The sequence below is a fragment of the Copadichromis virginalis genome, linkage group LG10, assembly GCF_057382275.1.
Source record: "Copadichromis virginalis isolate Kocher_CV1m ecotype Utaka linkage group LG10, C_Virginalis_male_GT1.1, whole genome shotgun sequence".
NCBI lineage: Eukaryota > Metazoa > Chordata > Actinopteri > Cichliformes > Cichlidae > Copadichromis > Copadichromis virginalis.
Window position 1 is genome coordinate 18,037,349 of NC_140627.1, and position 25,823 is coordinate 18,063,171.

At 41.8% G+C, this 25,823-nt stretch overlaps 1 protein-coding gene across 5 annotated transcripts in view; it reads left to right on the forward strand.

Moving 5' to 3' along the window:
• trim3b (tripartite motif containing 3b) overlaps positions 1-25,823 on the forward strand; it is a 33,293-nt gene that overhangs the window by 1,111 nt on the left and 6,359 nt on the right. For 2 of the 5 annotated variants that reach the window (XM_085470367.1, XM_085470372.1), the window contains exons 1-9: positions 17,178-17,403; positions 21,216-21,391; positions 23,276-23,405; positions 23,514-23,624; positions 23,778-23,929; positions 24,081-24,261; positions 24,478-24,579; positions 24,767-24,865; positions 25,374-25,526. In XM_085470367.1, the coding sequence (XP_085326493.1) occupies positions 21,258-21,391; positions 23,276-23,405; positions 23,514-23,624; positions 23,778-23,929; positions 24,081-24,261; positions 24,478-24,579; positions 24,767-24,865; positions 25,374-25,526 (1,062 nt within the window). In that variant the 5' untranslated portion in view covers positions 17,178-17,403; positions 21,216-21,257. Of the gene's footprint in view, positions 1-406; positions 479-3,774; positions 3,987-17,177; positions 17,408-21,215; positions 21,392-23,275; positions 23,406-23,513; positions 23,625-23,777; positions 23,930-24,080; positions 24,262-24,477; positions 24,580-24,766; positions 24,866-25,373; positions 25,527-25,823 lie in introns of those variants that run through there. The other 3 variants (XM_085470369.1, XM_085470368.1, XM_085470371.1) reach the window with 3 other exon arrangements.

A 25,823-nucleotide genomic window follows, 5' to 3' on the forward strand; every position in this document is an offset into this window, starting at 1 on the left:
AAAATTTGAGATCTCATGTAAGATACTTTGTCGGTTTATGGTCTTATGGGTTTTTTGGGGGGGTTTTGCACAGCATGTACGTCCACCATATAAAACAATTCATCGATATCCATATTAAATATGAACGCGTTGCAGGGTCCAAATCTTTCAGTAGATGGCGCAATTTATCCGAGGTTAATCATAGGGTGCCAAGCCACAGAGGAATCCACAAAATAAAAGTTTTAAAATTCATGCTTTTGACAAAAGTAATGCAATCTATGGTGAAGTGCACATGACATATTGTGTTGTTGAACTCTACACAATCTAAAGGAGTGGGTGAATCGCTCAAACGTAATGTCGAAGGTGCTTGGTTTGTTTGCTTTGAGTTATGCGGGTTTGTTGCTAATCCCGGTTATTCTCCATCCAGGTGGAAAATAATTTTGGACACTTACCTGCTGTCATTTATTAGCAGCCGGACTGTACATTGCAAAATGGACGGGTAAGTACATACAATTCATATAACAACTTATTTTGTGTATGTGTGTGTTTTCCCCTTTGACCACATTTTGTTTTTATTTTTATCATCACTATATTTTTTTTAATGTTCTGATACATCATTTGTTGCCATCACTGTAACCTAAAGCAGTCATATCCATTAGGCACATATAAATAATCCTGCACAGGGCTGAAAGTGGTTACTCACATTAGGCTGTTCGCTGGTGAGATGGGTGTTAGCATCAGGGAGCTCCAGCAGTGCAGGGCTCATTGATTAACTGGGTAAATGTCAGTGTTGGAGCATGCAATTAATATTAATATCTTCTCTGGTAATTTATTTTTTATTGCAACTTCAAAGGCAAATTTACTTTCAGTCATTTTTGATTTCATTTTAGAAGCAGCACTATTGACAGAGAGGACATGTTTTGCATGTCTATTAAAGTATCCATCACATTAGTTTTGCACAGAAATTCTCGCTTAATATAAAGATATGCATGCCTAGATTGACCTAGATTGTCTTTTAGGCTTCACTTTAGAGTATCCATAAAGTGGTATGCCTTTTTTGAGCCATAACCAACAGTTTTAGCTGTTGTTATCCAATTATGGCACACACATACTGATTGACTTGACACCTTATTTTCCCTGTGTGCAAATCTGAAAAATAATTATCAAAAAAGCCAAATAACAATATAATAGTTTCATTTTCTATGTGGTAGTTTTCATCATATTAACAAAATCTGGAAAGGTTGTGACTTTTTGGTGACTTGTAACTTTCCCTTATAAATATGGCAATAGACAGGGCGACCTTCTTCTGGCTATAATAAAAGGCCATCCCTTAATATACTCTGGGTAATAGTCAGACTTCAGAAAAGTGTATGTTCTTCAGAGCCAACCAGTCAAAATGCAGGACATTGGCTCAAGATGTAGTTTAGGGGGACAAGGAATAAAAATATTGTGTTGCCCCACATAAAAAGGGACCCTAGGCATGCCTGTTGATGTGTATTTGTTTTGTGTTTGGACAACACATAAAGACTTATGCCACATGTCACAATTCCTCTTGTTGCTGTGAGGCAAAAGAAAGAAAGAAAGAAAGAAAACACTACTAAAAAATAGTACTGAAAGGACTTCATTGGCTCCCAGTACAGTGTAGAATTCCCTTTCCTTTTTGTTGGTTAATAAAGCCCCAAATGGTTTGTCTCAGGGGCAGATCTACTGTGGTGGCATGGGGTGGTATGTGCCACCCCTAGTGCCACAGTAGTTTTGCATATGAATCAAAATAAGCTGGCATTAGGAATTTGAGCATAGCTACAACTGAGACCAATAACTGTGCAAGAGCACATTTTGAATTAATACCGTGGGCAATTCAGATTTCAACAAGGTCACATTTTTTTTGTGTAACTGAAATGTTTAGTCATTTGGGTTAAAACCCATAAGAAAGTTACAGACTATGATTATATGAAACATGTGTATACCTGCTGCAGTTGATGTATTTTAACCATGTGTAGTACATATTACAGAATGTAATACCTGCATATGTGTGACAAAATGGCTTTGATTTTGCCATCCCATCTGATTTCCATGCCACCCTTGTGTCACCCTAAAAGAATTCCTCTAGATCTGCCCCTGGTCGGCCTCACAGTAGATTTCTGACGTGCTCACTCTTCCTAACCCAGTCAGAGCTCTTAGGTCATCTGGCTTTTGACTGTTTCCAGTATTAGCTCTAGGTGTGCTGAAGGTGCTTTCAGTTAATTGTGGTTCAGTTCTTTGGAACAAACCTGGAGAAATGAGATAGGATACAACATACTTTACTGTCCCCTTAGGCAAATTTGTTGGGGACTTAAGTGCTGTTATAGGAGCTGCTTTTAAAGAAAGGAGAAATAATCAATTGATTAAAAACCAGACGTGTTTCTGTAATCACAGATCAATTACATATGTGCACACATTTATAAACATACCTTTTTATTTTTAATTCACACAAGCTTACACTTTTTAAAATCTCCTTAAAATATACATATATATTGTGCTTTTTTTCACTGCCTTACCTGTTATCATTCCTCAAATCCTGTTTTATTTTGGTAGTCATTTGCCACCAGTGCTTTGCATTTCCTTTTACTTCCCCTGTGGATTTATCCTAATTAGTTTCACCTGTGCCTCATCCCCCTGATTACCCCTCAGTGTGTGTCTGTGTGTGTGAATGTTAATTCAGTGCCTCTGGATTATTTACCCTTTAGTTGCCTTTTATGGACGTTATCATCCGCTTTAAAATAAAGCTCACCGTTTTGTTCAGCCCTGCATTCTGGTCTGAATTTGGGTTTTCTGCCACAGGTGAGCGATGGTGAAACATGAACTCTTTTTCACTATATTTACTATAAGATCTTGTTTTAGTTCTTGATTATGAACTTCAACAAAGCATACCAGTGATTTACACTTTGAATGCATTATATGCAAATTGGCAAAAATTGTAATTTTTCAGTTATTGAACCTGGAGGTTTTTCTTTTAATTTCAGAAGGTGCAGCTTTTGTGAATTTCATGTCAGGGATGAAAAGCTAACTGGACGGTTTGGGAAAGCGAGGGAGCAGCCATCTGCGTGTTCTGCTGCTCTGGATGCAGTCTCCATGGCAACATAGTGTTCCTGCAGCAAAAATCATGGGAAGACAGCTCGGTCCCAACCCCCAGGCGCATGCACACAGGCACTCCACTCACACTTTTGAGGCAAACGGTGCCTGCTCTGTCCATACATATAGGGATCATACAAGAAACACTGCAGCAGTTTGCCTGTCAAAATTCTTTACGCTACTTCCCATCTTCACCACTATGTTTCTCTAGATTCTTAAATAACTCACAAAGACGATGTCCTACCTCCCACCTTCCTCTGATTCTCTTTTATATGGCATTTAATAATTCATTTCATCACTCTTTTAAATTAATGTCCAACTAAATTAGAGTTTCCAACAGGGTTCAGGCAATTTTTGGTCCTCCCATCTCATCTTCCACATCTCTATGCAAAAAGAGAGCCTCTCCTCATGTCAATGAGTGACTGTCTCACAGTTTGGCTTGTTGGATATTTCTCATTATCCTTACACACGCAATCAAAAAGAGAGGCAGAAGAGTTAAGGGACACCGAGAGCAGGAAATGGAGGGGGGAAAAAATCTGTCTTTGTTGCCATCTCCTCTTCACTCTGCTCATCTGTTACACTATTGGACAGTTCGGCCCCCTCCCATTTTCACACCAGCCAGTCAGCTTGTACAATATCTCTGTATCTCTTGGCTCTCTCTCTTTCTCTCGCGCTCTCTCAGCTTCTATCTCTCCCTCCTGTTAGCACAAACATACATGTGTTAAAGCCAGATCCCACACGCACACACACCCTGCTTCTGTCTGTCTTACTAGTCTCTGTGTGTGAGGTGCTTTTTGCTTTGACAATGTCAGGTTTTGTGGACGGATATCGCTCCCTCCGGAGGAGAGCACGCTGAAACTTCCTCCCACCTCTCTTTCATCTGTCAGGAATCTGCTGTAAGTAAAAATCTTCCCCTCTGACATCCCATCTTATCTTCAACGCCATCCCGCCGATATGCCAGCACATATTTGCTCCACCTACACAGTTTCCTTTCTCCCCTTTGCGGAGGGTGCATACCTCTCCTCCTCTCATGTCTCCCTCTCCACTCCATCACTCTCCCTTATTTCCCCTACCTCCCACTGGTGGATGCACACACCCTATATTGTCTGTATGCTGAATAATGGTGCAGGCCATTTGCTGGCCTGTGATTGGCTTTTGCCATGTAACATAACCTGAATAACCATATCTTGGTTGTGTATGCAAGACACCTTCTATGAGAGTGACTTGACTGTGATTATAGATGAGTGGCGAGATGATGTGTAGTTATCTGTGGTGAATAGGTTACTGTGTCCATAATCTGACATGATTGCAGACTCTGAGACACTCAAAAATGTAATTTGCGGCTTGTAGCAGCATGCTGTTAAAAGCTTTTTATATATAAAAATGGTTTGCCTAAAGTATGAAAACACAACCTGTTTTCAGCTTACACCAATTTGTAATTTTTATTCTCCACAATTTATAAGATAAAATATCTCTCACCACAAATGTTAGGTGACATCCTTCTACAGCCTATTAGAAAGAAAAATATATCTTTCCAAGCTATCTGTGTGGTAATAATGCTGTGGCATTAAACTTGGGGCAAGATTGATTTCTCTGTTTCTGAAATATCTTAACTAGAAGTGAAATGTAATGCAGGAGGTTTACACTTCAGCTGTCACCAGTATTACACTTTGATCTCAATATAAATCCTTCCTAGCGCAACCTCACTTTGTTTTCAGGCATATGAGGGAATTAGTAGATGGCTTTAACAGAGCTCTCTTGAGCCTTGAGACTTGAAGCACTCTTGAAACAGTGATCCAGGAGAACGTTTGGTTACCAGAGTAACCCTAATTATCTGAAAGATCTCAATATAGGAAGTGCCTTGTGGACACCAATCTAACCAATCACTTCCAGGACACGGGTCCCCTGATCCCTTTCATAATGCCCACTGGCCAAGTATCAGGCATTCTTCATGTATGTGCAAGTTGGGCAGTTTGGTGAGATACCTTGCTTGGTTTTCAGAGAACCAGGTTACACTGGTAACCAAATGTTCTCCTGGTTTTTGTGTACAGGACAAAGCGAACTTGCCCATGGCTGTCGTTGGAAAATGGCAGTAGGCAAATAGCCAGTAGCTCCAGTGTAGGTAGATAAGTAGATTGGATAACCTTAGAGATGACGATGAAGTTGGAGGCAAAACTGCAGACAGGAAGTATGGCTAGATAAATCGTATCACTGGTTGTTTTTGCCGTTGCAAAAGGAAGCAATATGACATTTTTGAGTGGAAGTGCCTTTAAGTCAATGTAGTCCAAAGGTAGTTCTGAGAGTGGCTCCAACATTGTGAGTAAATCCCAGGACAGAACAACAAAATTAGGCAGTGAGCAAATGCCAACCCCAGCTCAGTAGCCAGACCCTGAACTTCAACATGTAACAAAAGCAGTGATGAGTAGACAGGCTGTGATGTTGACTTGTAAACCTTTTGGTACATGGAGGCTTTGAAATATTCCCTTTTTTACATGGGAGAGCTGGCCTTGGTGACGTGAGTGTGGGATTTTGATTTGGGTGGAGATGATGTACCAGCATCTGCTTCTCCCACTTGGCATCCAGCTTTCCAGGCTAGTTAATGGGCAGTCTGACTGCCACATCCTTGTAAAATGGACTGGTTATGGTAAATGGACTGGTTCTTATATAGCGCTTTTCTACTCTGTCTGAGCACTCAAAGCGCTTTATACAACTAATTCATTCACCCAATCACACCCATTCACACAAGCACTTCTTCTAAGTTTAGGTGCTGAGTATCTAACATTCATACACATTCACACTCCGATGAATGCATCGGAGAGCAACATGGGGTTAGTATCTTGCCCAAGGATATTTGGCATGCAAACCTTCTGGTTAGTGGCTGATCTGCTCTGCCACCTGAGCTACAGCCACCCCTATATATGTATATCTCATATAGGTCAACCTCACGGGGAAATGGAAAGGCCTGAGTTTCCCCGCTGATGGAGCTGCTACTGATCAGGAGTGCAAATAGCATCCTCCTCATCTTTATCCGTTGTCATCTATGAATTCCATGTTAATGTCATTCTTATCTTCTCCATACTCCCCTTCAGAGTCGAGGAACTGGTTAAAAGAGGGGGAAATTCAGCCCCAGGGTCTCAAGTGCCGGCAGAGCTGGATTTATCATTGGGACCAGGTTTTGAGGCCACCAACATTAGCAAATGGTGTTCCAGGATTTTGGCTTGCACTCTGCAGCAATTCTGTCAGCGACAGTTGTGCCTGTTTGACACCCATACATGTGATGCAGAGGAGATGGAGGTCTTTCCTCGACATGGTCAACCCATAAATGACTGAGCAACAGCAGACTGTGTCCCTAACTTTGCCATTGTCAGCGTTTCCTTGAGAGGATTCAGTGGTAGTCATAACCACTAATGCTTAGCTCTGACAACTAGCAAATAGTAACACAAGCACACTTGTACTTGGCATATAAGCTTGATAAGGCATCAGTCTGCATCAATGTGACAACTACTACCAGAAAAATATATTTATGTAATGAAAATATAATTACAACATCCATCCATCCATCCATCCATCCATCTTCATCCGCTTTATCCGGGGCCGGGTCGCGGGGGCAGCAGCCTAAGCAAAGAGGCCCAGACCTCCCTCTCCCCAGCCACCTCCTCCAGCTTATCCGGGGGAATACCAAGGCGTTCCCAGGCCAGCCGAGAGATATAATCTCTCCAGCGTGTCCTGGGTCTGCCCCGGGGCCTCCTCCCGGTGGGACATGCCTGGAACACCTCACCCAGGAGGCGCCCAGGGGGCATCCTTGTCAGATGCCCGAACCACCTCAGCTGGCTCCTTTCGATGTGGAGCAGCAGCTGCTCTACTCTGAGCCCCTCCCGGATGGCCGAACTTCTCACCCTATCTCTAAGGGAGAGGCCAGCCACCCTTCGGAGGAAGCTCATTTCTGCCGCTTGTATCCGCGATCTCGTTCTTTCGGTCACTACCCACAGCTCGTGGCCATAGGTGAGGGTAGGGACGTAGATCGACCGGTAAATTGAGAGCTTCGCTTTTACACTCAGCTCCCTCTTCACCACGACGGACCGGTGCAGCGTCCGCATTACTGCAGCTGCAGCCCCAATCCGTCTGTCGATCTCCGGCTCCCTTCTCCCATCACTCGCGAACAAGACCCCGAGATACTTGAACTCCTCCACTTGGGGCAGGAACTCATCCCCGACCCGGAGTGGGCACTCCACCCTTTTCCGGCTGAGAACCATGGCCTCAGATTTGGAGGTGCTGATCCTCATTCCCGCTGCTTCACACTTGGCTGCAAACCGTTCCAGTGTGACCTGGAGGCCCTCACCCGATGAAGCCAACAGAACCACATCATCTGCAAAAATCAGAGATGAGATTCTGAGGCCACCAAAGCGAAAGCCCTCCGCCACTTGGCTGCGCCTAGAAATTCTGTCCATAAAAATTATGAACAGAACCGTCTCATTATAAAAAATAATCCTGAAATCAGGAAAAACCCACGTTCAGGGACTGCCTTGACATCCCAAACTGTAGGACAGATAAATGGATAATACAGGTTCTTGACTGTTGAGGAGCTCTTGTGATCTTCTCAGGGAAGAAAGTGAGAGTGTTGTGGGACCAGGCGCTGCTATTAAAGGGTTTTGGAATACCTGTGACTTTGAGGTGATTGGGCTGTCTTAGACAGATGTAGGGGTAGTGGAGCTTCCGTGATTGGTCACGCCAGAAGGTGCCTCTCATAGAGACACTGAGTGAGGTTTGAAAGAGAACCTCTGGTCATCGTGGGGGGAAGTGGAGACTGGAATGTCCAGCTGGCACGGGAGGAATGTCACTGGAGCTGCATGGGAGGGTGAGAGCCAGGCGAGATGTAAACTTAACCATGAAAACACAATTAATGGATACTGTTACTACTGGATTTTCAGCTCTGTTTGTGCTGTAGCTGTTATACACTCCTATTTGACTTGTTAGGGTGTTTGTCACAGTGTTGGAAAGCTGTTATGCTCAAATTTGTAATTGTTCCCTACATCCACAGTTAAGTATTTACTAACAGCATGAGAGAAATATATTAATTACATCATATATCACAAAAGTAACAGCTGAGCATGATTTGTGAAGATGACCATCCTTGCTCTTTTTTAATTCTTTGTCTTCCTTGCAGACCTGAGCAGTGTTAAGATGATTGTGGTGCCTGTTGAACCCATGCTGCACTGTCAAATTTTTGTTGCTGTTTTGATATGAACCCCTCAGTGAGGGGATCAGGTCTTTGCAGCTCAAACTTAAGTTTTAACTTTGTGAAGTCTGAAGAAGAGTGTGTCTTTTATTATAGTCCATCTGAGAGATGCAACGGCATACATGAACTTTGTTTTGTAAATTTGCTATTTCGTTTTTATTTGAATTTGGTTTTTATCTGTGCCTTTGTGGCAAAAAAAATACATCAGTAAAGTCAAAGATTATTGGCCAACATATCATTGTATATTATATACATAATACATTGATACACATTGTTTTATGTTGATAATGTCTGTAGTGTCCATTTCTTTTGGGCTATTCTGTTTATATTGAGAACAGAACCCAGTTCTTTGTATGTGTACACATACTTGGACAATAATGCTGATTCTGATAATAGATTTACCAGGCACAGTTGGATTTGCAGCAGTGAAGTAGGGCTGTGTGATATGACCAAAATCTCATATCCCGATATAAGAATTCTATCGTCCGATAACGATATAAATCACAAAAATGTAACATTTTGTGTAAATTCTGTAAATCTCGGGCAGCTCGTCTTGCAGGAAGTGATTCCAGCTGCGCGTCATGTAGCTGGAGTCGAGTGTTTTAACCGATGCATGAAACTATACATTTTTAGACATAAATTGTAAAGGCCGCCGTTTTCTTTGTGAGTATTTATTACACAGCGTGCTGCGGGGAAAAGCCTGTTCTAACGTTTGAGTCTAAGGTGTATTTTTTTTAGCACCCGGCGGCTCTTTTTTAATTCTCATCCGTAAATAATCTGCTCTTTCACGTGATTTAGTTTATTTTGAAAAGTCTCAACAGGATCTTGAGCTTTATTGTGAAAGTAACATAAACAAGCGGACACCCGATGCTGTTACCATCGTTGTTGCTAACCACAAAGCACAAAAACAGGGGCTTTTACCGTCAGTAGTGTGGTTATATAAAATATAAGAGAAAGAGAGAACTTTAAGAAATTAATATAGCCACTACAGTGACCATCAAAACAGTTTATTTTGCGACACCACGAAACAAACGATAGCGTAAAATGAAACGATAGACGTTTTTATATCGTCATCCGATATGTATCGTTATATCGAACAGCCCTACAGTGAAGTCCCAGATAGCAAGGAAACATTGAAACACTGTTGAGTCAATATCAGGCTGTGTCATTGAATCAACATTGAAGTGTTCCTTTGTGGATTCTTGCCCCTTGTTTGTTTGCAAAAATAAATCTGTATGTGTATGCTTACATATGCACAGTATTTATCTGTGTGATAAATAACAGGTTTTCCACATTTAGCTGTATTTATTTGTAAGTAGAGAGTCATGTAGTGAAAGCTTAGTGACGGCGCTGAGAGACGTAGTCATGTCACTGGATATATTTAGCCAGGTCCCTGTGGGGGGGCTCAGCAATAGTAAAGTCCTTACTGTAAGAACATTTCATGTAACAACAGCAAACAAAGCTTCCGTTTGGCACTCTTCTGTTACGCATAGCTGCACAGAGATGCTGCAGTTCATATATTTTATATACTGTGATCTGAATGTCCAGAGAGGGTAAAAAAAATCTGTCACTATATACACAGACATTTCCTGCTCTATGGTAGAGGTAAGGGTGTCCGGTGAATATACTGTATATACAACTGGGGAATAAATGGGTCGCTTATGTCAAACTGATATAATTACTGTCATGACAGTAATCCTAGAACAGATCCCAGATAGTTACTGAAATGGCTGCATACCAAGCAGGCCTGTGGAAGATGTGATCTGTGCTACATGTTGTAATAAGTATGAAAAATAAAAACCACAAAAGTTATTTTGATTTCTGTATACCACAATTTACCACTGCTAGAAATTAAAGAATTAAGACTGTGGTGTCTCTGTGGTTGTAAAATAGTGTGCACTTGCTAGGATCAGCAGGTTTAATGTTGTAGCATATTACAGGCTGTAGCCTGACACAAAAACAATTTTTTTAAAGATACACAGGGCAAATAGGAGAATTTACTGTGGATTAATGATGATATTTTGTAGCTCATAGAGTCTGAATGCTCTTCTGGGATCAAATTAAAATTGTAAAAGCACTTCTAATCAGCTTTGATCAAACATCTGTAAATAAAACATTTTAAAAAATGCTTTCTTCATGCGCTGAGTGCAGTTAGGAAGGCAGCTGATTTGAAAGATCATCTAAACTCTATTAGTGTCTGTGTATGGGGAAAATCTGTCATTTTATTTATTTGTTTTTAAATGGTACCCTTCCACAGTAGTGATGTGCAGCTGAAGCTTTGCACACCTGCACACATGCGTGTGTTCATGCATACTTGCGTGCAGGAGCGTGAGCGGTGTGTTAATATGTTGATACAGGCAGTTCCTGTGACACATTCCTGCACAGCTTGGCTCAGATCAGACCAACTGATAATTTTAGCTGTGTGCCTGTGTTGGTCTGTCCTGCTGTGTGTGGACAGTGAATACAAGGTAGCACTTAATGTTTGTCATCCACTGCATCATTCTTGCCAGAGAACCACACGTTGTTTGTGTGTGAGTGTTTGTAACATGTCAGTTAGCAGTCCGTCCTCCCTGTTTTCCTGGTTTGCCAGCATAGCAGCAATCTGGCCTTAAAAGCAGACAGACTACTGTAAACATTAGGTTTGGCATCACAAATGACTGGTTATTATAGTATAGTTTTAGAGAGAGGCAGCAATCCACTAGAATCCTGCAATCCTGAACTATACTTCCAAACTACATTTGAAAACCTTTCCTAGTCCTTTTGAATTAAGATGGATTCAAAGAGGTATTGATTTGTCTCTGTCGTCATTCTGGTCCAAGTCTTGTCAAACTGAGCTGTTATTTTGTGCACCTGGAGTTTGCTTTAGACATTCGTTCCAGGTCTTTGCTTGTACAGTATTTATGCACAGCATTTATTCACAGAGTTTAAAGGATGTGCAAATGATTAATCCGCTGACCTATCGGCGTGACGAACAAATGACGGAATTTCTAATCCCCTCAAGTTAATGACTTTTCACCCTGTTAGGGATCCCAGCTGTAATGCACATTTATGATTCAGCATGGCAAGGCCTGCTTAGAATGAGCACCATGAGAAAATACATTTTCACAGTGAAACGAGATGTTCTGCCCCTTGCAACCAGAGAGTTAGTTTCCTCCTTTATGTGGTGATGGTTTCTGCTATGTGATGGGCATGTGAGCAAAATTCCCATTCACATGGTTACCTGAACTGCTAAATACTAAAAAAAACAACAACCAAAAAACCCATAGATAAAGAAGGTCCCATATACTTCAGCGTACCTGAAATTAATATCACATGGTTTTATTATGCCATGTTAGATGAAACTATCTGTTTATGTAAATATATATTTAGCTCAGGGCATCTACTCCCCCAGTTATTTAAAGAAACAAATTATTTCAGGATCAGCTCCTCTACCCCGTGGCACATGCTCTTCTTTCACTGAAATAATTCTCTCTGCTGGGAAAGGCAGAGTTGGGTAGGGAAAAGAAAGAAGTGGAAGAATCTGCGAATTGTGTCATTTTCTTTGAATGTGCTGTATCTACCTTTAGTATTCTGGAGTATATTTTACACTGTGGGATAAAATTTGTACACACTGCTGTGTTACAGGCTCATAAATGGCTATTTGAATTCTGTTCTGATGTTCTGTGTAAAAACCATTCAAGAGTAATGAATGCCAATTTCAATGAGAGCCAAAAAGACAGGGGTTGCATCTTTTTCTCTCCAAATTTGGTCACGTATTAGGAGGTTGTTACAATTTGAGAGTTCTCATACACTGGCCCTTAATCATACACACTGAGAGATGTGAAGGAGGCTGTATCTCCCTATCTGAGCTGCTTGTGTATCTGTTTCTCAAGGCTTAGTGCAGCTGAACTTCTGTGCTGATGTCTGCCTCGATCTTATTCATGCAAGAATCTCTTGATGAAGTTCTGTTTGCATTAAAGTGAATACGTCGATGGATAAAATGGCTTTCAGGTTGCAGCAGACACAGAAACGTGTTTTGTTTATGGTTTATTCCAGAGGTGTATCGGCTGAACATTAAACTCCAGCAAATGCATAAGGATTAAAAAGTGTTGCTCCAGGGTACAGCTTTACTCTGCTGCTACACTGATTTTAGAGGCTGTACTTGCCAATTATTCTGCAGGTTTTGCGAGTTAACTATGAAGACTTCAGAGTATGATGTGATGTTGTTTAAAGTTCATCATCAGAAAGGGTTTAGGGGTATGACATGCCAGTACTGAACGCATAATAATATGTGTAAATAATCTATTAGCGGGGAATTATAATATTATTTTGACAGACCTTGATGCACATTGCCATCCAGCACAAAACAAGCAAGGCAATGCAGTAACTAGCTAACAGACTACTATGAAAACATGTAGGCAATAGTGGCAATATCAGTGAATGAGCAGGTCGACAATAATTGAAACACCAACTTCTGCTCATATACTATGATTATATACACTGACCGACCATTTTATTAGCTACACTTTGCTAGCAGGTTATCAGAAGACAGTTACACTTTTGTCATAAAGGGATAGCAATAATACTCAAGTAGGCTGTGGCATTTAAACAATGCTTAGTTGGCACTAAGGGGCCCAAAATATGCCAGGAACCTACCCCCCACACATTCAACCTCCACTAGCCTGGATTGTTGATACAAGACAGGATGGATTCATGCTTTCATGCTGTTTACATACAAAAGTTGCAGCAGAAATCAAGACTCATCAGACCAGGTAACAAGTCCAAAGTTAGTTGACATGAGTGAAGCCGACTGCACTCTTCTGTTACTGTGGCGCATCTGCTTTAAGGTTCAACATGTTGCGCGCTGAGAGATGCCGTTCTACATATCTTTGGCTGTAACGAGTGGTTATTTGAGTCACTGTTGCCTTCCTATGAGCACACTGCATGTCTGCCCATTATTTTTTGGCCTCTGGCATCAACAAAGCATTTTTTCTATTTTCTTTATTAGAGCATTGTCTGTAAACCCTAGAGATGGCTGTGCAGGAAAAGCCCAGTAGATCGATACAGATCAGTCTATCTGCCACATTCAGAGTCACTTATATCAGCTTTCTTCCTCATTCTGATGCTCTGTTTGAATTTCACCAGGCTGTCTTGGAGACAGTCGACGCTCTACTTGGAAAAGTTTGCTTGGCAGTTTATTTTTTTTATGCTCATGGACACAGCTTGAAAAAAACAATTCTAGTTGAAACTCTTTAATGACATACATCGTGTAATTTCTTACAAACTAAATGACATAGTGGGCAGCGGGATCCAAAATCCTTAACCCTTTGAGGCTTTAGATTGTTTAAGTCGTCATTCTTAATTTTTAATTTTTCAGCAGTTTACAATTAGAATATAGAACTAATGGTCTAAGAAGAGAGAGTGGAGTAAAAAGTGTGACATTTAACATTTACAGAATAATTGCAGAAGGAAATGTGTCAACACTATTGGTACTTAGACACTGGCCTCCACTAGTTTGCAAAGCCGAAAGGAAATTTGTGTTAAGTGGAACATCCGCTGCACAATTTATGCATGCACACACCTGCTTTCCCTGAGGCCAGCCGTTGTGTAAAGACAGTTTGATAACTGCCACTGTATTTGACAGAAAGCATCACTATTTTCTTTTTACCCTTCAGTCAAGTGACATTCATGTACAGTATACCTGTGTTTACTGCATGCTGACAGTAACTGGTCTTTCTTACAATAGTAGATGTATATAGTCTCAGCATCTACGTAGCCTAAAACAATCTGTCTGATGAATTAATGATCTGTATTTAGACAATAACTTGCCGAGAATTCAGTTAGAAAACCTGAGATAATAAAACCTTATGCAGGCATAACAGCCAGCATTATGCAGGTCAGTACTTGCTGTGATGCTCTTTATTTTTTTCATTGGTAACTTTGCACACATTCGCACATACTGATGGATACTAAAAAACAAACGAACACTGAGGACTTTGTGGCCATGCTTTGAAGTGTTGATGCTATAGCCAGTTTACATGAATGTAGCACAAGAGCATGCATAAAAAAACTGCAGGTCTATACTATGTGCGGTAGTTATGCACAAGAGAGGCTGATGTGAATGTTTGGCTCCTTCTTAATGTTGGAGTCATTTTTATGCTGGTCATCTGAGGATCCCTGTGCTTTTGCACAGTGCGTTTGCAATGCTGGGCACGTGCCTGGTGTGTGAAGGGAATGAGAACTGATAGCTCTATATATAGAAATACATACATGTATGTAGGGATTTAAGAGTGGACTGCGCAAGAGAATAAAAGGTTGCTGAGCACACAAAGGGGGATTACACGTGCTGGACCATACACACCATCTTTGTATTTTATGCTGGTGTATATGTCTTTGTAACAACAAATTTGAGAGTGAGGTATGCTTTTTATTATGTGATTGCTGGCTGCCGTGTGACTGCTGTGGGGCTATAGTATGACTCAGAATTGAAGAGCTTATGTGTGTTTGAGGAATGGTGTCAGACCTGGAGCTGTCAAACTCTAGCACCATCACAGCAGTCTCTGAGATCTCAGTATCATGTTCCTTTTCATCTTTCCTGTTCAATTTGTAATTGTAGAATAAATAACCAGCAGTATTTGCGTGTTCCTTGTGTTGCTTCTGATAGATTTTTTTTTAATTCTCTGAATTTCCATCATTTCCACATCTTTCCAAATGTTCTCAGCTGAGCTTCCAGAGAGTTTGGCAGAGAAACACTACGTCATGTAGGTAGAGCACCTAACAGACAACAAGATCAAGCAAAAAATGGCAAAATATCAGGTAATAATGGATTGGATTTATATAACGCTTTTCAAGGCACCCAAAGCGCTTTACAATGCCACTATTCATTCACTCTCACATTCACACACTGGTGGAGGCGAGCTACAGTTGTAGCCACAGCTGCCCTGGGGCAGACTGACATATTGCGCCATCGGCCAACACCAGTAAAGTGTCTTGCCCAAGGACACAACGACCAGGACAGAGAGCCCGGGGATCGAACCGGCGACCTTCCGGTTACAGATGCGCTTCCCAACCCCCCTGAGCCACAGTGCAGCACTGGGAGCCCCATGTGCAGCACTGGGAGCCGGTATGTTATTGGCTCCAAGAAAGTACAGCAACCCCTTGTTACTCACGCTTATGTAACATTTCTTGTCACATCATTTGCCACGTTGTGTCGGTTCTCACAGGACTGACAAAAAGAAAAAGAACACCAAAGGCCCCACCAAAAAAATAATTAAAAACAAACGCAGCATGAAAGCTATTTGATTACTTGATTATTTTTTGTTCACTCCCTGAAGTGAGGGTTGGATTTTATTTCTTTGGGGTTTTAAGGGAACATCCCTTTCATCGCTGTCATTACTCCAACCCTGAGGCAGAACGGTTTCTTTTGACTGTTGACATTACGCAAGTCGCAGGTTTAACTGCAGCTGTGTGTTCATCCAAAAGCATTAGTGTAATAAAAATGAAAAAGACTTAATTGCAATCTTTATTTATTTTGGAATAAAAAAGAGAAAAAAGGTCTTTTTCGGCACACTCCTTTCATATTACCTTTACTTATTTCAAGGGGCTCATTGGTGATACCAGTGGTGGTTCATCTTCTTCCCATTTAATAACTGCAGGTGTCATATATTCTGAACGAACTGTCGCTTCAGCAGAAACTGTGGAGAACTAATAATGCTTTTGAGTGCGAGTGCTCACTGCAGAGATGACAAGGGCCTTTTTGAAAAGGTGGCCCATGCTGCAGTGATGCATTGAGTATATTGGTCATGCCAGATACCCTCTCTATGGAACCCAAAAACAAGATGTGCTCATAGACTGTTTCATCCAATGGTGACATGTTAGTAAGTGCTATCTTGTAACTATCAAGTTGCACAAGTTTTCAAACCGCTTGTTTAACAGTTATAAGTGGCTACAAAAATTCCTTGCGCTTTGAAAGTGCCATACAATGCCACACAAAAATGTACAAAACTGCCAGAACATCGATGAGGCAACAATAAATTCCCTTCAGACGGCTGCTCATATCTCATTCTGTCTTCATCCTCTTATCCCTCTACTTCCTGTTACATCTAGCACATCAGTCTGCGTTTTGAGTTTAGGATGACAGAATTTTGGAAAGGTAGGTGTGTGTGTGGGTGGGTGCAGAGGAAGTAGAGCGTGGGAGGAGAGAGGACTGGACTTAATCCGAACAGATTAAATGTAGATTGATGTTTTTTGTCAGAGAATCGTCACCTCTGGCTTCAGATTATACTCTGACCACATCACAAGGACGGGTCATTTAAGGGATTGAGTGCAAAATTATCCCACGGCAAGAAATTTCATAATGATGATCCCCTTTTCAGTTCAGAGTGTCCGTCTTAATCCGTGCATATGTGTAATTTGATACTAGATGGAGAGGGCATATGCTCTGATAGTCTCACTTAAAGTTATTTTTTTTGTAAGTGACTTCATGAATTATATAAGTCTGTTTTATTTGGCTGCCCTAAATGTGTCTGCAAGCATGCATCTGCATGCTTGGATGGCCAAGTAATGACATAATTCCTCATAACTGGATACTAGATTATACAAATATAACATATATTCTAATCATTGTGCAAAGTATTTCACAAATTTAATTATTACCCAGCAGGACTTTTGTGCAACATGTTCTTTGGATTTTAAGATTTTCTGTCCAACACTCACACCCCCCAGTCCAGCGCAAATTGTTGGCCCATGATGCAATACATCTTGCTTGCTGGTTTAGGTTTCCCAGCCAATCAGAGCACAGCAGTAGGAGGGCATAGAGTGAGCTCATGCTTGTAAACGGCACTGACAGTAGGAGGGACTTTCAATTTACAGTCCCACCCTTTGTTGTCATCCCCGCTCAGCCCTCTTCAGTGCGTGTGCCTTGCATGGAAAAGGGAAAAGCGAGAGAAGGAAAAGGGAAAAGGAAGAGCGGTCAGAGGAGAGAGACTAGAAGGCAAGAGTGTGTGACTCAGGGCGTGTGCTGGTTCTTGAGTGCTACAGTGGCTTAACACAGAGTTGCCATGAAGTCTTCTAGACAGATGTACTCCACTTCACCGACAGTAGGTAGTGTCTCTGTCGACTTTGTGTTTGTTTGTTTTTGTTTTCATGTCCATGTTTGCCTGTGTGTGTGTGTGTGTGTGTGTAACTTTACAGTATCAGCTCACCTGTCATCACAGTGGAGTGTTGGTGTTTTGTGTGTTTACACAGGCTGTCAGCTCTTATCTGTTGGTGTTGCACAGGTGTATCACAGTGAGAAGACAGCAGAGAGTATCATACTTCTCCTGCATTATTTCTCTGGCCTGTTAAAATGTCTCGCGCTCTAACCCATCTCTCTCCCACCATGCTTCTTAAGCGAGAAGAAGACATTTGATATCCCGTCTTGCCACTTTTTCAGGTTTATCTGCATGTGTGTTCTGTAAGAGAGAGTTCACCCAAACTGTGAGGATCCTGTGGTACGGTAAAGCACCAGCAGAGGTTTCGGTCGTGAATGAGACGAAGAACATGGTCTCTTTTGTGTTCTGTAAAGCCAACAGTAAACAGAACGTGACACATGCGCTTAAGCGCACACACAAAAACAATTAGCTCAGCACTCAAATACTATAATACTGCGAGTTTGGGGAATTACTTAATCTAAGGTCACCAGCAGCATTGCTGCTATTATTACTGTGTTTATAATGGCCAGGAGAATTATGACACATTTTTGCTTTTATGGTATTAGTTGGCAGCTCTCTCAAAGACGCGTCCTCTTCATGCATAATTTTTCTTCATGCATCCTGAATGTGTTTGGCTTTATCCCATCCCAGTGCCTTTAACTGCTGAGTTTAAATTCTAAATCTGCTTCCCTTCACTCACTTTAAAGCCTGTCAGTTAAAAACTGGTCATGGATACTTTAGACCATCAAAACTAAGCATCGTGGCCTACTTAGGAGTTTAAGTGAGCATGAATGAAGATGGGGCCCGTGTCAAAACTTGGTCTGCTGAATTCATGTAACCGTGTACACGCACGAGTGTATTCATTCATGTGCATCCACGGCGGTCAAATCTTCTTGATGTTACAGTGTTTGCTTTTCATGTCTCCATCAAGTTCATTTTAAAGCTCGAAAGTGCAAAAGGTTTGCCTCAGCTATAGTTTAGATACAAAAATAAAAATAAAAAAACATGTTAAATTAAGTTTCTTTTTTGAAAGTTGCATCATCTCACACTGCTACTTTAATCTTTATTCTAGTGTTTTAAGGAAGAGTACTTATTATTTGGCACTTTTCAGACTCCGCATTCTTCTTTCACAGCGGTCCACCCAAGAAAAGTGCTGTGAAACCAGCAGTAGATGAATGGACACAAATCACCTCACTGTCCTGCTGTCCCGAGGACCGGTGGTCTTATTTTAGCCTCACTGTCATTGCTTCCTCGTCTAGTCACTAATACACGAGTCTAAATTTAGACAGACGTCATAACAGATGATATTAGTATCGGTGTGTTCTAGTACAGAAAAACAGAATGACGGAGAAGTGTGAGAACTGTGCTGAAGAACTGAATACATCCTGTAGTTGATCCCCCCATTATTTCTACACTCGGGAGACATTCCAGCTTCTTTTCATTGGAGTCCAGCAGAGACAACTAGATACTCTTGAAATGCCGGTTTAAAGCAGAGGACTTATGGAGAACAATGCATATTTCGATTTAGACAAAACATAAGCTACTTACCGCTAATCATTTCCGTTTGACACCCTGCATGTCTTTAACTGTCATGAATCGCTGTGCGGCAGGCAGGAGAAGGACCCAGGATGCAGACTCACAGACACGGGGATAAACTTAAAGAACACAGCTTTAATGCTGGCACGGCAGAATACAGGAAATACAGAACTAACTGGGAAAAAGTAAACTAACATTCGCAGGAAGGCACAGGAAGATCCACACAACATGAGGGACGACGTCACGCTGAACAGAGGGAGACGCAGACAGAAATACACAGAGGGTTAACGAGGAAAGTGGGAACACACGGGGAACACAGGTGACACTGATAATCATAACGAGACAGGGCGGGGTGAACTGAACATGACATGTACGGGCGTGAGAGTCACAAAGTAAACAGGAAGTGCACAGAGGTTCAGACAGGAGGAGAGAGAGCACGGGGAAAACACAGACATAACGGGCTGGGGAAACATGAAACAACCACAAAGGGAGACGAGGGCTCATAAATACATAGAGGGCACACAGGGGGAAGAGAGAGCACGGGGGGAACTTAGACATAATGGGCAGGGGAAACATGGAATAAAACATAAGGAGAGACGAGGGCTCACAGATACACAGAGGGGCACACAGGGGGTAAAAGCCATGAAGGGAAAACACTTAGGGAACAACACAACAGGGCAACTCAGAAAACATGGCCTAAGCAAGGAACAAAATACAAACATACAAGGAAACTAAGAACACTGGGCCAACATGGCCCAGGACCATGACATTAACCCGAGTAAAAATGTGACATGTTGTTCTTGGAGTTGATGGCTTAAGATGTGACCTTTACCCTCCCAGTGTGGGGACTGTATGTCATTGGATCCTCTGTGCAAAGACTGGAAAGATACAGCTTGGCTTTTACCCACTCTGGTGTGTGAGTGTCCGTGCGCGTGCTCATGCTCGGTGGGCAACAACTAACAATAGGACACGAGCGGAGATGGGACAGGGGATTGAGAGCTGTATTAGATCCAGCAGCGACAGATGTGCAGACAGGAGGGAAAGTCTGGTGGGGGGATAATGATAGTCAGTGTGTGTCTGTGTGTGTGTGTAATGTTTATAACTGCTTTCCTATCATTGTGTATTTACTTGAGGCATGTACAATTCTTCGCTCACCCCTCCATCTGTATGAGCACATGAGTGCATGCCTGATGCATGAATAATGCATGTGCTGACCTACTGAGAAAATGTGGCTGGATTCATTGCTGTTAGCAACAGAGAGATGAAAATGATATGAACAGCATTCAACAAAAGTGCAAATTCAAGCCATGCATCAAGTCAAGCTATGTGGTTATGACCTCTTGTTACGTATGTACAATATTTGCACTGGATGCTTGTTTTCAGTTAACACCTGATCTTGCAAGCGATGCTTCACTAGCATTTTTTTACTGCTGTAATTAATTTTGCCGTATTTGCTGACCTTGCACTGCTGAATGTGAAAGTGGGCCATGTGGAGGCAGCAGGGGTTTGTGTTGCTAGGCAAAATATCCATACCTTGCATCATATATATAGCTTTTTTTTCCTAATGTGAGAACAATAACAGACTTCTCTGTTCTGGTCACCCTACAGTTGGTTTCTGGCTTTCATGTAACTTCTACCTACAGAGGTGTGCTGTTTGCTGTGAATGTGAAAATGTAGCTGTGTGGTTCATAAAATAAGAAATTAAGCCTATTCCAGCTTAAACGTCTTATGTTTTGTTTTTTTGTATGTTCAAAACTACGACTGTTTCAATGGATTATTGTGGATTTGTAAAAAAACCCAAAAAAACAACCCTTTTGTTGAGTGCTTACTTGCTCGTTACAAAGCCTTTTCTTTTTTACGCCTTCTTTGCTTATTTTTGTATTTTATAACTTTAATGTGTTACTCACGCATTTGGCCATAATGGTTCATGTGCATCTGCTGAGCATGAACTGCAAGCCTCTTTCAGCTCTCTTTCAGATGACGTTGCTCTGGTATTAACCTAGAAATAACTGCATAACAGTGTGCTTGTTCTGATCAAGGCATTAAACAGCTTTGTTTTGCTTTGGTTCCTGGTACCTTCTCTGAAAAGTTTGCTGAACAATAGCTCAGCAAAGAAGACCAAAGAAAAAGCTGGAGTGCAGCATTTTTCTTTAATATTTTCATCTTTCTCTTTCTCTTGTTAGGTTAACTGCTGTCGTTGTCCGTGGCTTTAAATTTCCTTTGCCATGGCCAAGCGCGAGGCTGGAAGTACCAGCCCTGTGGTGCGTCAGATAGACAAGCAGTTTCTGGTCTGCAGCATCTGCCTGGATCATTACCGCAACCCCAAGGTCTTGCCCTGCCTGCACACCTTCTGTGAAAGGTAACTAATGTTTGTGCTGTCTGCGTCAATGACACCGGTCAGGAGTCCTAATTACTGCTGCTCGCACTGTCTGCTGCATGTAGCTATTTCTGGCCATTCAAAGGAGCTACAGTACATTGTTTACCATACCTGTCTCTCTTCTAGTAAATCCTGTCTCTTACCCTGTTATCATAGAATTCCTGTCATACCTACACGCTGGCCAATAGAGGAACCTCGTCTATTGCAAATCCCTACACACAATTAAAAAGCTCAGAGCGCTTCTCGTCACTGACGCTGCTGGGATAAGTGCATTCCTCAGCATCAGGGACTGTCAAGGACTGCAGTCTGAAAAAAGGCTCACTGTTGAGAGACACAATTACAGTGGCTCAATCCACAGTTTCTTGGGAAGGATGACACCCCCTCAGGTGACAATGCTAGAGCCAAGCCAAGCAGGAGGAAGCTTTTTGAAAGCTTGTTGTGGGTCATGGTGGGAGGATGGAGAATGAAGAAGGGGCATATTGTTGGCTGCAGAAGAAAACCAGGATTATGTTTCAGACTGGTTTGCTCCTAAACCCACGATCTACCAAATATTTATCGAATGGCTTTTTAAAAGCCACACAGTATGAGATAATTCTCTTTTTTTCCCCCATGCAGTCTGAGCTGCATTTGCCCACCGGAGGGCAAGTTTAATCCCTGGTTTAACTGGATAGCATGTGATGTGGAGTCCTGCTGAGGTGAACAGATTTTTGTCTAGGGCTATACGCAATATTTCCGGACAGATGTTTTAATGCTGGGGTGGGTTTATGTACTTTAAAGAGGGGTGTGGTGCAAACCCCCGCTGGGCCTATTCCTTTTGGGAGGGTGTTACTTTGCTTCATTTTGCTCCCGATGTCCTCTGTATGTGATTGTCATTTTTGCATATAACCTCAGGATACGACTACTTCATAATATAGAAATGATGCCAAAATAATTACATTTTACAACAACAGTAAAAGCAATTAGAATAGATAAATAACATTTTCTTACCCTTGAATCCCTGCCTGCTGCTCCCAGCGGGCTTCATGTCTGATTTTTGACAAAATATTTGATAGAAAAAATGTTTTCGTTCAACCTCTCAGTTGTTCTCAGAAGCAGAAACAGGGAGGCTTGGCTGATACGAGCTTGTATGCTGTCATAAATTAAATATAATTGTTCCAGCATGCAGCCTAAGCAGCTGCCAAACATACTTTTGTAAAAACACAGAGACTTATCCTGAGAACTGACTCAGGGTTTCTTACTGTATTAATCGCCAAATCATTAACTACAGAAACTAAAGAAATACAGCTGTACATCACCTGAGGGTGGGCACCTGGGCTGTAGACAAGGAATGCATTGCAGTCTGCATACTGCACCTGAAAGTTACTGACTGGCTTTGGTTTTTTCCCTTGTTAGCGTCTAATGTTGTTGATACACTCCAGTGGGCTTGTTAACCAAACCTGGAAAAATCTTTAGCATGTAGAGCCAAGCAGGATAGATGTGACTACTAGCATGCGTGAAGCCAGGCCAGAATCCAAACTACACAAACGCACACATAGATGCACAAACAGAAAAAAGCCTTAAAAAATGCACTTCACATGTATTCATGATTGAACTGTTTTGCCTCTTAGTGACTCTGTTAGTCAAATTGATTTGCCAGATGCTCACTTACTCAAAGAGAGTGTACATGTTTTCTCTCAAGCCTGTGGGCTCTGTATTGATTTAAATCCACTCTATTGCCTTATTTGTTGTGACAGGAGCACTATTTAGGCACTGCCTCTCTTTATTATGTGATTGCTCTGTCTTCCTCACACCTTCCTCTTCTTTTTTTTTCTGCTGTATTGGTTATCTAAGTTTTATATTTATATATTTGTTGGCCTCTTCCTTCAGCTGTCTCCAGACCTACATTCCCCCTGAGTCTCTGACACTCTCATGCCCAGTGTGCCGGCAGACATCTATCCTGCCAGAGAAAGGAGTTTGTGCCCTGCAGAACAACTTCTTCATCACTAATCTTATGGAGGTTTGAAAACACAATGCATTAGCCAGATAATTCAAATGTGCATTACAAATAACAAAATAAAGAAATACCTCCTTGTTCCACACTGAATATAAGAATGTATTGCATTAGGTCCTTCAACGAGACCCAGAGTGCTCGCGGCCAGAGGCCTGCAGTGTGTTGGAATCAGTCAGTGCTGCAGCTGCAGGGAAGCCGCTCTGCTGCCCAAACCACGAAGGAAAGGTGAGAAGCTCTTTTGAGATATGCTACTCAAGTCATCACCTTACCTAAATTCCTTTCCATGTTATTTCAAGCAGTAATTGGTGTAAAAGGAACTGAATGTTACATTAATTTCTTTTTTTGCAAGAGAATGACTCGCTCTGTCTCCCTCTGCAGGTGATGGAGTTCTACTGCGAGTCATGTGAGACAGCCATGTGTTTGGAGTGCACAGAGGGCGAGCACAGGGAGCACATGACTGTTCCTCTGCGGGATGTGGTGGAACAGCACAAGGCTACGCTGAAGACACAGCTGGATGCCATACACAGCAGGTGGGGGTCTTGATACCTCGGGAAAGCTTTAAGCAGCTTAAGCATTTGGTCCAGACCTTAGGCGATCTGTGCACACTGTGCCTCATCTGTCAGACATTTTCATTGTGCTCAGCTGCTATGGAATACATTTTCACCTTGTTTCATGTTGCAGGCTACCTCAGTTAACAGCAGCCATTGAGCTGGTGAGTGAGATCTCTCGACAGCTGAGTGAAAGGAAGAATGAGGCAGTAGCGGAAATTACAAGTACATTTGAAGAGCTGGAACAGGCGCTGCATCAGCGCAAGACGGCCCTCATCACAGACTTGGAGAATATCTGCAGTACCAAGCAGAAAGTTAGTTGATGACCAGTTCATTCACTCATGTATATGCACATGCATATGTTTTTGTCCTTAATACCAGAGATTTATTGCTTTCTTGACATTTAATTCCTAATTTTCCTCTTTTTTAATGTATTCAGCTGCTTTTTCTCATCTTCAGTATTGTTTTAACATGCTCTACTGACCCTCCTGTGTCTGTTTTCTCTTATTCCTTCTCATTCTTGAGCACAGGTCCTGCAGGCCCAGCTTTCAGCTCTCCTCCAGGGGAAGGAACATATTCAGAGCAGTTGCAGTTTCACAGAGCAAGCTCTCAGCCATGGTAGTGCTACTGAGGTGGGCAGGCAAATTTTTATATACCAGCAACCTGTCAAACAGGATTATAGGATTTGACTCTCAAGTTTCATGCAGCAATGTAGCAGAATGTCTGTTCTGCAGTAGTTATATTGTTCTGTATTAAAAGGTACAGATGGGGGGGGAAGGACTTTAAATAAAATACAGTATGCATCTCCTGTAAGAATAGGTGCTGCTGGTTCAGAAGCAAATGAGTGAGCGAGTAAACGCGCTGGCCAGACATGACTTCCCAGAGAAACCTCATCAGAATGCACACCTGGACTGCCAGGTAACGACTGCTGTCTGTTGTGACCTCTGTTTTTATTGTGGTGGTTTGACTGATTCTCCTACATTGTCGCATCGCAGGTCTGCGTGAGTCCTGTCGAAACTTTTTATTTTTCACGTGACTGTAATTTGACTACATGTATAACAAGCAGTACTCAGAAAGGACAAATCTCCACCAAGGCAGCTCAATCTGTGGGCAGTGTTTACTTTTATAGGATTTTTTTTATATATTCAGTTTGTTTTCTTTTTTTAAATGTAATGAAAGAAGCTTGTAGTGCAGCAAAAGTAATATTTACAATTCCCATATACCAGCAGATTGAACAGCAGGCATGCAATGCTACAAAAACATTACCTCCTCGGTGTGGGTAATAAAACAAATGTATAAACCCAGTCGTAAAGTACCATTAGCTTGTTAGTAGTTACCAGCTGCAGACACAGAAAGACTTAATAATAAAAAATAATAATAAAAAGTATTAAGAAACTCAAAAATTCAAATGTGCTGTGTGTTCAAGGTGGAGACCGAGGGCCTGCGGCGCTCCATCCAGAACCTGGGTGTTCTCCTCACCACAGCAGCTGTGGCTCACACTTCCGTGGCCACAGGAGAGGGCCTCCGCCATGCAGCAACTGGGCAACACCAAACTATTACTGTGACAACAAAAGACAAAGTACTGTCTCTGAATTATGTTGCTTTACTATCGTAATATTGTTCTGCTATATACTTTTTACTTTTTGCTTTGGCTCTAATGGGTTTACTGACATTTATTTGCTTTTCTTGTGTGTGGCTATTTCAATTTAGCTTTTCATTTTAATTCATAGCATTTATCAGAGTTCGTTTCCAAAAGTTATTTCACGGTGGCTACTCTGGTCACCGAGGCAATTTTCAGGGATTATTTTTATGAAAAGAAATCTATTATAAGCTTCTCATGCATGTGTGGAAAGTGCTTCTTTAGTGGCTGCCGTGT